This window comes from Ranitomeya variabilis, chromosome 1 (assembly GCF_051348905.1).
Source record: "Ranitomeya variabilis isolate aRanVar5 chromosome 1, aRanVar5.hap1, whole genome shotgun sequence".
Classification (NCBI taxonomy): Eukaryota; Metazoa; Chordata; class Amphibia; order Anura; family Dendrobatidae; genus Ranitomeya; species Ranitomeya variabilis.
In genome coordinates, this window is record NC_135232.1 from 901,321,435 (window position 1) to 901,333,596 (window position 12,162).

Genomic DNA, 12,162 nt, shown 5'->3' on the forward strand with positions numbered 1-12,162 from the left:
ATTGACATGCTGCGGAAAAAACACTGCTGCGTTTACACACTTTTTTTCCGCAGCCCTCCACCAGTCGGGCCTTTATGGCAGAGTGGCCCGACGGAAGCCTCTCCTTAATGCAAGACCTATGAAAGCCCGCATAGAAGTACTCCCACTCTATGAGAAATAAGATTCTCTGGTCTGATGAAACAAAGATAGACCTTTTTGGTGATAATTCTAAGAAAAGCAAGCACTGCTGATCACCTGCCCAATACAATCCAAACAGTGAAACATGGTGGTGGCAGCATCATGCTATGGGGGTGTTTTTTCAGCTGCAGGGACAGGACGACTAGTTGTCATTGAAGGAAACATCAATGCGGCCAAGTACAGAGATATCCTGGATGAAAACCTCTTCCAGAGTGCTCTAGACCTCAGACTTGGCCGAAGGTTCACCTTCCAACAAAACAATGACCCTAAGCACACAGCTAAAATAACAAGGAAGTGGCTTTAGAACAACTCTGTGGCCATTCTTGACTGGCCCAGCCAGAGCACTGACCTAAACCCAATTGAGCATCTCTGGAGAGACCTGAAAATGGCTGTCCACCAATGTTCACCATCCAACCTGACGGAACTGGAGAGGATCTGCACGGAAGAATGGCAGAGGATCCCCAAATCCAGGTGTGAAAAACTTGTTGCGTCATTCCCAAGAAGACTCATCGCTGTACTAGCTCAAAAGGGTTCTTCTACTCTATACTGAGCAAAGGGTCTGAATACTTATGACCATGTGATATTTCAGTTTTTCTTTTTTTAAGAAATTTGCAAAAATTTCTACATTTCTGTTTTTTTCAGTCAAGCTGGGGTGCAGAGTGTACATAAATGATAAAAAATGAATTTTTTTGAATTTACAAAATGGCTGCAATGAAACAAAGAGTGAAAAATGTAAAGGGGTATGAATACTTCCATACCCACTGTGTTTTGAAGAATATTTTCTTTGAAAACGATGTGTAAATGACAGAGAATTGCTCTATGGAAAAGCTCATGTTAAAATCACATTACAATCGGATAGCAATCGGACTACATTCGGATGTAAGTCGGATGCTAGGTGTGAAAAATCGGATTGTACTCGCATGAAAAACGCATGACACTTGCATTACACTTGTCCGACTTTGCAGGAGCAAAATTGGACCGATTTTAAAATTGCTAGTGCAACTCCAGCCTAAAAGACAAAATTGTGCTATCCTTAGGAGGTCATCGATATCTGATCGGTGCTCGATGGCAGGTGGAAATGCTCAGCTGCGAAGCAAGCACAGTGCCATTAGTGACCGGGTACTGCACATCTGCCCAGTATGTATTCAAAATGTGGTGCTTGTTCAATACCCAGCCACAATAAAGAGGACAGGACCACGCTGTGCAGCTCCGCAACAGATCACTTCTGCCTGCCCGGGAGCAGCTTATCGGCGGGGATGCTGGGTGTCACATAAGTCACATATTCACCACCTATACTAAAAATATGCCATCAATGTAAAAGTTCTGAATGACCCCTTTAATTATGGAAAGCACATAGAAAGCCCCATCTGCCGTACTGCAGAAACGATAGTGAGTCGCTGCGAGCCGAGGACCCGTCCTTCCCCCATCAGGACATTGCGGGCTGATGTTACAGGGTTAGAAAAAGAAATATTGTGCAAAAGTAATAACAACACTAAAAAAGTAATATCGTCATTGTATCTATTCAAAGAAGATTCTGTAACTGTCACTTTAAAGGAAAAAAAACAATGGCAGAATTTCTAGACTTTTTGCATCACACCAATGGCCAACACGCAAAAATAACAACTGTACATTACATGGCGCCATACAGACAAGTAGTAATGTTACACAGTGATGATAGTGGCAGTGGTAATAATAGTAAGCAGATCCTGGGAAGCATTACCACAGACCCCGGGAGGCATTACTGCAGACCCCGAGAGGCATTACCACAGACCCCGAGAGGCATTACTGAAGACCATGGGATGCATTACTGAAGACCCCGAGAGGCATTACCGCAGAGCCCGAGAGGCATTACCGCAGAGCCCGAGAGGCATTACCGCAGAGCCCGAGAGGCATTACTGAAGACCATGGGATGCATTACTGAAGACCCCGAGAGGCATTACTGAAGACCATGGGATGCATTACTGAAGACCCCGAGAGGCATTACTGAAGACCATGGGATGCATTACTGAAGACCCCGAGAGGCATTACCGCAGAGCCCGGGAGGCATTACCGCAGAGCCCGGGAGGCATTACTGAAGACCATGGGATGCATTACTGAAGACCCCGAGAGGCATTACTGAAGACCATGGGATGCATTACTGAAGACCCCGAGAGGCATTACTGAAGACCATGGGATGCATTACTGAAGACCCCGAGAGGCATTACCGCAGACCCCGAGAGGCATTACTGAAGACCATGGGATGCATTACTGAAGACCCCGAGAGGCATTATTGAAGACCATGGGATGCACTACTGAAGACCCCGAGAGGCATTACTGAAGACCATGGGATGCATTACTGAAGACCCCGAGAGGCATTACCGCAGAGCCCGGGAGGCATTACCGCAGAGCCCGGGAGGCATTACCGCAGACCCCCCGAGAGGCATTACAGCAGACCCCCCGAGAGGCATTACAGCAGACCCCCCCCCGAGAAGCATTACCGCAGACCCCCCGAGAGGCATTCCCACAGCGCAGAGCCCGGAAGGCTTTACCGCAGATCCCGGGAGGCATTACCGCAGACCCCGGGAGGCACTACCACAGGCCCCGGGAGGCATTACCGCAGAACCCCCCCCCCCCCCCCGAGAGGCATTACCGCGAACCCCCCCCCCCCCCCCCCCGAGAGGCATTACCGCAGACCCCAGGAGGCATTACCGCAGACCCCGGGAGGCATTACCGCAGACCCCGGGAGGCATTACCGCAGACCCCGAAAGGCATTACCGCAGAGCCCGGGAGGCATTACCGCAGACCACGAGAGGCATTACCGCAGAGCCCGGGAGGCATTACCGCAGAGCCCGGGAGGCATTACTGCAGAGCCCGGGAGGCATTACCGCAGAGCCCGGGAGGCATTACCGCAGACCCCGGAAGGCATTACCACAGACCCCCCCCAGAAGCATTACCGCAGACCCCCCCCGAGAAGCATTACCGCAGACCCCCCGAGAGGCATTCCCACAGCGCAGAGCCCGGAAGGCATTACCGCAGATCCCGGGAGGCATTACCGCAGACCCTGAGAGGCATTACAGCAGACCCCCCCGAGAGGCATTACCGCAGACCCCCCCGAGAGGCATTACCGCAGACCCCCCCGAGAGGCATTACCGCAGACCCCCCCGAGAGGCATTACCGCAGATCTCGGGAGGCATTACCGCAGATCCCGGGAGGCATTACTGCAGACCCCCCGAGAAGCATTACCGCAGACCCCCCGAGAGGCATTACCGCAGATCTCGGGAGGCATTACCGCAGACCCCGGGAGGCATTACCGCAGAGCCCGGGAGGCATTACCGCAGAGCCCGGGAGGCATTACCGCAGACCCCCCCAAGAAGCATTACCGCAGACCCCCCCGAGAGGCATTCCCACAGCGCAGAGCCCGGAAGGCATTACCGCAAATCCCGGGAGGCATTACAGCAGACCCCCCCGAGAGGCATTACCGCAGACCCCCCCGAGAGGCATTACCGCAGACCCCGGGAGGCATTACCGCAGACCCCGCATTACCGCAGACCCCGGGAGGCATTACCGCAGACCCCCCCCCCGAGAGGCATTACCGCAGATCTCGGGAGGCATTACCGCAGACCCCCCCCCGAGAGGCATTACCGCAGACCCCGGGAGGCATTACCGCAGACCCCCCCCCGAGAGGCATTACCGCAGACCCCGGGAGGCATTACCGCAGATCCCGGGAGGCATTACCGCAGATCTCGGGAGGCATTACCGCAGATCCCGGGAGGCATTACCGCAGATCCCGGGAGGCATTACCGCAGATCTCGGGAGGCATTACCGCAGATCCCGGGAGGCATTACTGCAGACCCCCCGAGAAGCATTACCGCAGAGCCCGGGAGGCATTACCGCAGACCCCCCGAGAGGCATTACCGCAGATCTCGGGAGGCATTACCGCAGACCCCTGGAGGCATTACCGCAGACCCCAGGAGGCATTACCGTAGACCCTGTAGACCCCCAGAGGCATTACTACTGATTGTCTGTGCGGCCGTGACGTCAGAGGGGAATTCCTGACTGTGGAGCCGGAAGGATCAACTGAAGTAATAACAACTGGATGTGAGGGAGTAAAGGGGGGGAAGGGGCGGCTGACGGGTCCACTTGTGCCAGGACGGAAGGGGGCAGTGAGCTGGGAGAACACGAGCGCAGGGTACGTACTTTGCTGGCAGCACTGGAGTCCTGTGCCCCGTCCCGTCTGTCACAGCGCACTGGAGGGAGGGCAGGCAGGAGGCAGGGAGCTGTGACTGCACTGGGCGGGAACCTGACTGACACCGAACAGCAGCGCACACACTAATCAGTCCAAGATAACACTGCACGGAGGAGCCGAGCGTCATAACAACAGGTGAGTGCTGCCCTGAGGCGAGAGCCGCTAGTCCTGTGCGCGCCACTGGCTCTACCTATGGACCTCTCTAGCCCTGTCTTTGGGCCATTTACCCCGTGTATGGACCTCTCTAGCCCTGTCTGTGGGCCATTTACCCCGTGTATGGACCTCTCTAGCCCTGTCTGTGGGCCATTTACCCCGTGTATGGACCTCTCTAGCCCTGTCTGTGGGCCATTTACCCTGTGTATGGACCTCTCTAGCCCTGTCTGTGGGCCATTTACCCCGTGTATGGACCTCTCTAGCCCTGTCTGTGGGCCATTTACCCCGTGTATGGACCTCTAGCCCTGTCTGTGGGCCATTTACCCCGTGCATGGACCTCTAGCTTTGTCTGTGGGCCATTTACCCCGTGTATGGACCTCTAGTCCTGTCTGTGGGCCATTTACCCCGTTAATAATAATCTTTATTTTTATATAGCACTAATATTCTGCAGCGCTTTACAGTTTTGCACACATCATCACTGTCCCCGATGGGGCTCACAATCTAAATTCCCTACCAGTACGTCTTTGGAATGTGGGAGGAAACCGGAGTACCTGGAGGAAACCCACGGGGAGAGCATTTTTGATTGCGCATGCGCAGCCGAAACTCCGCCCCTGCCTCCCCGGACTGCAGAATGGGCAGCGGATGCGTTGAAAAACTGCATCCGCTGCCCACGTCTTGCAGTTATGGCCACTTTCACACTAGCGTCGGACGAGGCACAATGAATTGCGTTGTTGCGACGTACCGACGCTAGCAGTGAATGCGCCACACAACGGGGGCAGCGGATGCTGTTTTTCAACGCATCCGCTGCCCCATTGTGATGTGCGGGGAGGCAGGGGCGGAGTTCCGGCCGCGCATGCCCGGTCGGAAAAGACGGGAACGACGCACCAAAAAACGTTACAAGCAACGTTTTTTGGTGGCGACGGTCCAATACGACGGTTGCGACGTGTGGCAATGCGTCGCACTGCGTCGGTAATGCAAGTCAATGGAGAAAAAACGCATCCTGCAAGCACTTTTGCAGGATGCGTTTTTTCTACAAAACGACGCATAGCGACGTGCAGTGCACGACGCTAGTGTGAAAGTAGCCTGATTCACAACATCCGTCGGCCCGACGGAAGTGTAAAAGTAGCCTAATTAATCTGCAGCGTGTGCACATACCCTAAAGGTCCATTTACATCGACCGACCAGCGGCAGGATACATCGACTGATCGGTGGTCGTCTGAATGCCTGTTTACACCGGCAGACCAAAGTAAGCGATGCTCACTGAACAATCTGTTCTATACGTTTCTGCTGCTGCTTGTTTACACGACAAGATATTTGTGGAACAGGCGTTTTTAACAAACGCAGTATAAATGGCACTCAGAGGTTAATGCAGCAGTGCCTTCCCTGCCATTGCTGCTGTGTATTGAAGAAATGTGCTCACTAAATATCTGCATGGTTATGAAGTATCTTCAATTCAGCTCTAGTTTTTGTTTTCCTTTTCTTGGAACACAGATTCCACCGTGGTTACATCATGCCTGGAAATTTCCTAGCAGCGTTCTATAGGGTGGGTGCTGACTGTCCCCAACCCCCTCACACAGCGCCCACTTCCATATATTGTGTAAGCCCCCTATGAACAGAGGCTATAAATGATGCTGACCTCAGTATTTAGCCAAGAATTACTGTGGGACTGTTGCTTCCTGCTAAAGATGCTGTGTCAGCAGGTTTGCCACTTCTATAGTATATCTATAACTGCCATACCATAGATCATGCTATGATACCATAGATGATGAATAGCCAGAGAGTTGTGCAAGTCAGAATTCTTTGTAAATTGCAAATCTAGCTGACACGGGTATTTCTGAGAAGAAGGAACTGATTTGCCGCCTGCAGTGATGTTGCCTAGTCGTTACTTGTGCAGTATTGGATTTCAGAAGAGTATTACTATCCCTTTCAAGACTGAAAGATCAATTTTTTATTTTGTCACTTTTACATTATATTCTGACAGAATTGAGTTAAGTTCTCATTGTTTTCCTGTACTTTAGACACTATTTAGGTGAACTGATGCATTCATGTTTACTTTTTTCCACTTTTATACAATTTTTTTGCTTGTTATTATTTTTTACCCAGAGTTTTATTTAATCACTATAGGTATTTTTTTACTTGGTAATGAGCTAGCATAATGTGTATCTATCAAGTACGTATTACCCTAGAATTTGGTAATGCTTGATAGGAGTAGGGTTATTCAGTGGCTCCTGGGTTCTCTTCATACTCAAAATGTGGGTAAAGATTGTGTTATAGGGCATCGTAGGGTTTAAGCAGCAGAGAACAAATGTTTCTTTGATTTCCACTGTTGGGGTATATGTATACAACATCTTTTTCAGGCAAATTCTGTGCAGAATCCGCCTTCAAAAACACCCGATAAAATGAACATAATGCACAGGAATGTCAAAGCGGCATTGCTGTGCACATGTTCCATCTTATGTCACTTCTGTAATCTCTACAGGGTTCGGAAAGCAGTGAGTATTTAGAAGAAGTGACGCTAATTCTTCAGGCTGTTTCTGCTCTGAAGACAACAGTACACAGCGAAAGCCACCGCAAGAACAACGGCGAAGCTGCCTCAGTAATACGAATGTCAGCGTTTTCTAAATGATGCTGTGTGCACATACCCTTAGGTGAGGTTCAGATGGACATAATTCATGGTCTGTATATGTACTGCAATGCCCTGACTGACCTTGGTTCTCCACACCTGAACTTGCAGCCTGAGATGTACTCAAGAGGCTGTAAGTTCTGGTCTGGAGATCAGCATTGAGGTCCATGTACAGACCATGAAATAGCACCAAATGAAGCTGGCCATAGGCCAGGTCTGTCTTTATCTAGTATAGACTCTGGTGCTGTTTACAGGTAAGCATTTTTTTTACTGACTGTGTGTCCACAAAAAAACATTGCGGACACATGTCCATTTTTGAGTCACATGTACTGTAGAACAAATCACATATGTAATCCGCACCCAAAAAACGCAGCAAAACCTGTGTTTTGAATGCCCTGTTTTTGCTATCAAGAGGTTTTGGCTGCTTATATCGGTGTCGAGTGCCCGCAATAACCTTCATAACAATTCACTACAAGCTTGGACTACAGCCACCTAAATAATACAATAGTGGATTTATTAGCTGGTAAAACCTTGCTGGATATGTGCACACAACATTTGTTTCAGGCCTGTACACTTTATAACCACATGAAAAAGTGCTTTATACACATTAACCCCTTCACGACATTCACTGTACGTGTTATTTCCGATCACCACGTTGCATTGCGCAGTGACAGAGTTAAGATGGCTGACAGCAAACTATCCCTGCAGGTCGCCCTGGGGGTTATGGTCCCCACCCCGCCCTTATGTCCGTGTCCGCTGTAATTAGCCAATCAATTTTCACCAGCTAATTACAGCAATTTGGCTATAAAGTAAAAAAAAAAAAAAAAAAAAAAAAAAATTGCTGTGACATGTCTGATATAGCACCAGTCACAGCAGTCAAAATGGATGAGGTGATCGCGATATCACCTCTGGTGATTAACCCTTCTTGCGCTAATTGGCTGAACAATAGTTACTGGCCAATCTTTGTCAAAAGTGTTGATCTAAAGTATCGATGACCCCTATGTACACCGGAGCCGCGGCGTGAAGACCAGAAGAGGACGTCCTGGAATGAAGAAGGGAGGCGCTGTACCGTACCTGAGACACCCATCGGAGCGGGACCGCCCCTGGGCGAGTATAATCTAACGTCCTTTTTCTCCTCTTTCAGGTAACATCGGCGGCTTATCTACAGCATTACAGAATGCTGTAGATAAGCCCCTGATGACGGTGAGCTTACCTCACCATCGATTTTGGGGGTGACAGGTTCCCTTGAAGTGTACAACCCCCAAAAGGAAAAGGACATCTGTATAGATTAATCTCTGGTCCACCCACAGATTTAGGGCCTACGAAGGGAAGGACACTTGTGTTGACCCCCCCTGAATGCCCCTCTGCCCTGGGGGTGAATGGGAAAATTGTGTGGGAATTGCTGCACCCACTGCTGGATAAGGGTTGTCACCTCTACGTAGATAACTTTTTACACCAGCCACCCTCTCTGTCAGAGGTACAGTTGCATGTGGCACTGTGCGAAGAAATCAGAGAGGCCTCCCTAATCCTCTTATTGGGCAACTGCTGAGAAGGGGTGAAAGGAGAGTCCAGTGCAGCCACAACATGCTGGTGGTCAAGTATGAGGACAAGAGGGATGTCCTTATCTTGACCACCATACACTGTGACAACAGCTCCCTTGTCACTATCCGAGGTACCTCAACACAAGTCCCAAAGCCAGATTGTATGATGGATTACAATAAGTACATGGGGAGGGGGTGTAGATCTCCCAGATCAGGTCCCCAAATCATACAGTGCCATGCGAAAGGCAAAAGTATGATACAAAAAGTTGGGCATGCATATTGAACAGATGGTACAATGCTTTTGTGCTGTTTCGATGTTCAGGCAATACGATTTTCTGGTGTCGAAAGCGGGCGGTAATGTGACTGCAAGTCTGCGATATGTATACTCCCAGTCTCATTCCGACTAGACATGTGATGTGCCGCTTCACTCAATATCAGTCAATTCAGCGAGGCTGCTCACGTCTAGTCAGAAGCATGCATATCTCATACTTGGGGGCACATGACCACCCCGGTCCTGCCGACAGCCCTGTAGAATTCTGACAACGTGCACCGTGCAAGATGTGAGGATTCATAAGTCTGCAGTCACATACTGTAGAGTGACTGCAGACTTATGTGCCAAACACCTTTTTAAAGGTCTGTGTTGACATAGTGTGGAAATTTACGGATATTTTTTGCTATATGACAATTATTGAAATATTTATGTATTGTCAAACTACTGGCCACGGACAATTTGTTGTATTGTTTTAGTTATTCATGACCCATGGTAATGTATCTATGAGTTGTACTCTTATCATTGAGCTACGGTAAATATTCCACTCCATAAAACAAGTTTATGTACTCACTAATGATAAAGATAAATTACCTTATTATTGATTTAATCTGTTTCTTGAAGGAATGGCCTGCGTTAATGGAGACAATGATGTGGATACAGAACAGACTCTCACGTGCCTGCACATGAAAATGTACCATCCTCACCAACATGACCAAAGAATTTTCAGTGCCATTGACTTGTGCAGAAGACAAGAAATCAAAGCAGAGGACGTGGTTTTGTTTGGGCGGGACATTAATAGTTGTAAGTTCAAGTTGCTCCATAGCAAAGTCTCCCGGATGCAGTTCGGTTTGCAGTTCTTTAAACCATTGAATGCTTCCACAACGTCCTTTGAGATAAAAAACCTCAGCAAGAAAACAAAACTTTATGTTGATGGATTGGAACTGGACTACCTCAATAAGGTTGAGCTTCCACCAAAGTGCATCATTCGTTTTGGGGAATTTCAGATGTTAATGGAGAATGAAGCCGGAGAGTCTGAGGACAAATTTGCAATCTACTGTGATGTGTCACGCTTTTCTCTTGTACAAGAAATAGGCCATCCGGTGATGATGGCCATCCCTGAAAGCGGCCCATTAAATTATCAGCCTTCAATTATTTCATCAACTCCTCCCCCAGTGGAAGTTGATGAAAACGATACATAGAAAAAATTATATATTTTATACATGCTGAGAACAGATGAGGTACTTTGTGTGCCTGGAGGTAAAAGCCATAATGTGGCTTTTTGTGTAAAGAGGATACTATAGACATGAGGCAGTGTAGGGATTATAAAATATTGCCTTGTGTAAAAGATGGCTCCAGCTAACAGACATTTGTTATTGTGTATTTAGAACATAGTGCAATTCTTTTAGCCCAGCTATGGGTGGGCAGAATAGGAGACCCCCCCCCCCCCCCCCCCCCCCCCCCCGCCCAGTATATTTATATACATATTAGTCCTTACCACCAACCTAAATACCTATAGGTCACACTCCGTACATATCGTTGAAACACAGAACCAATTAAGGAACAAGGATCGTAAATATAAAATCACTAAAGTTTATTCAAACATATAAAATCAAAATATGAAACAAGTGTACTCTGGATGCCTCAAGCCAAACTAGAAGATCAGCACGAGATGACACACTACACAAATCCTAAAGTATTCAACAGTCTTCATATGGAGAAGAAAACAGACAGCCAAATATATAATGGATTTATTCCTATTGCTTTATATAATGCTAGTCCTATGTTCATAGTTTCCCCCCCCCCCCCCCATACCAAAAGTGCACCTAGTTAGACTGCTTCATAAGGTGCATAGTGCCTATTACTAATGTCTATAAGTGCATACTTGCATAAATACCTGGATAGCGTGTCAGCCCAGATGTATCTCACCCAGGATTATAAAATATTGCCTTTTGTAAAAGATGGCTCCAGCTAACAGACATTTGTTATTGTGTATTTAGAACATAGTGCAATTCTTTTAGCCCAGCTATGGGTGGGCAAAATAGGAGACCCCCCAGTATATTGTAGCTTTTATCTGCTAATGAAACTGTAAAATTATTATTGTCAATGTCTGTGCATACTGCTCTTCAATTTATATTCAAATTACTTTCACAGACTTTTTTTATATATTTTACAAATGGAAAATCTACCATGTAAAATTAAATTATTTTATCTTTATTATAAACCATTTTCTATTTTGGTTCTCATTAACATTTCATCGTGTTAATTACAGTTTCAGAAAGGACATATAATTGGTGTTACCTGTGCAGCCTCACAAGGGCCCAAGAAGTAAGGGTGTCCATTTCCCCCTCCAAAACAGGTGGAATTGTGCATTATGGTGAGCTATTGGGCAGCAAAGGCCCATATACTATTCTTGCACAGGGACCTTCTTCTTTCTGTGTCCGCCAATGTACAGTTTTATGGTTATCATGTATTTCAACTGCAAAACATCTGAAAATGATATCCCCCTACAGTGAACAAATCAGCTAAATGTTATTAACCCCTTCAAGACCTTGGGAATTTCTGTTTTTGCGTTTTTCGCTCCCCTTCACCCCAGAGCCATAATTTTTTTTATTTTTATTTTTCGGTCAATATGGCCATGTGAGAGCTTGGTTTTTGTGGGACGAGTTGTACTTTTGAACTACACCATTGATTTTACCACATAATTTACTGAAAACAGGGAAAAAATTCAAGTGCGATGAAATTGCAAAAAAGTCAATATCACAATTGTTTTGTATTTACCACTTCAATAAATGCTAAAATTGACCTGCCAATATGATTCTCTGGGCCGGACTGGGACCAAAAAGCAGCCCTGGCACAAAAAAAAATTTCACCAGCCCACATACAATGAATGTCCTCACCCAAATCGTAGAACACTAGCCGGTTGTGACAACTTTTGCTTTACTTGTTACACCAATCAACTTGAAACGTGTAAACCTGCAGTGGCCATAGTGTGAATAGAAAACAGTTCAATACTGGCGGCCAGCAGACTATTACCACACTGCAGGCTATACTAAAAAATACAGCACTGATCAGACAAAACGTTTTATATCCACATTATAGGGCTTGTCCACTAGAAGACAACCCCTTTTGAATGCTCCTAGTCTGATGACTCCTCCGCTCCGAGTGCTGTGTC

General features: G+C 47.4%; 2 protein-coding genes across 3 annotated transcripts in view; one reads left to right on the plus strand and one right to left on the minus strand.

Annotated features, from left to right (window-relative positions):
- ALPK1 (alpha kinase 1) overlaps nucleotides 1-4,440 on the minus strand; it is a 199,950-nt gene extending 195,510 nt beyond the window's left edge. The window contains exon 1 of the mRNA XM_077278906.1: nucleotides 4,354-4,440. The gene's annotated coding sequence lies outside the window, so the exon portion shown is untranslated. The remainder of the gene's footprint in view (nucleotides 1-4,353) is intronic.
- Nucleotides 4,271-10,424, plus strand: TIFA (TRAF interacting protein with forkhead associated domain). 2 transcript variants are annotated; one of them, XM_077278918.1, is made up of 2 exons: nucleotides 4,271-4,345; nucleotides 9,612-10,424. In XM_077278918.1, the coding sequence occupies exon 2, from the start codon at nucleotides 9,614-9,616 to the stop codon at nucleotides 10,187-10,189; it is 576 nt and encodes a 191-aa protein (XP_077135033.1). In that variant the 5' UTR covers nucleotides 4,271-4,345; nucleotides 9,612-9,613; the 3' UTR covers nucleotides 10,190-10,424. The 2 variants fall into 2 exon arrangements, with proteins under 2 accessions (XP_077135033.1, XP_077135032.1); XM_077278917.1 differs by lacking the exon at nucleotides 4,271-4,345 and adding an exon at nucleotides 4,399-4,537.
- Nucleotides 10,425-12,162: the final 1,738 nt, after the last annotated feature.

What these genes read in the sequence shown, in the direction of transcription:
- TIFA (XM_077278918.1), top strand. Translation starts at nt 9,614, where the DNA reads ATGGCCTGCGTTAATGGAGACAATGATGTGGATACAGAACAGACTCTC.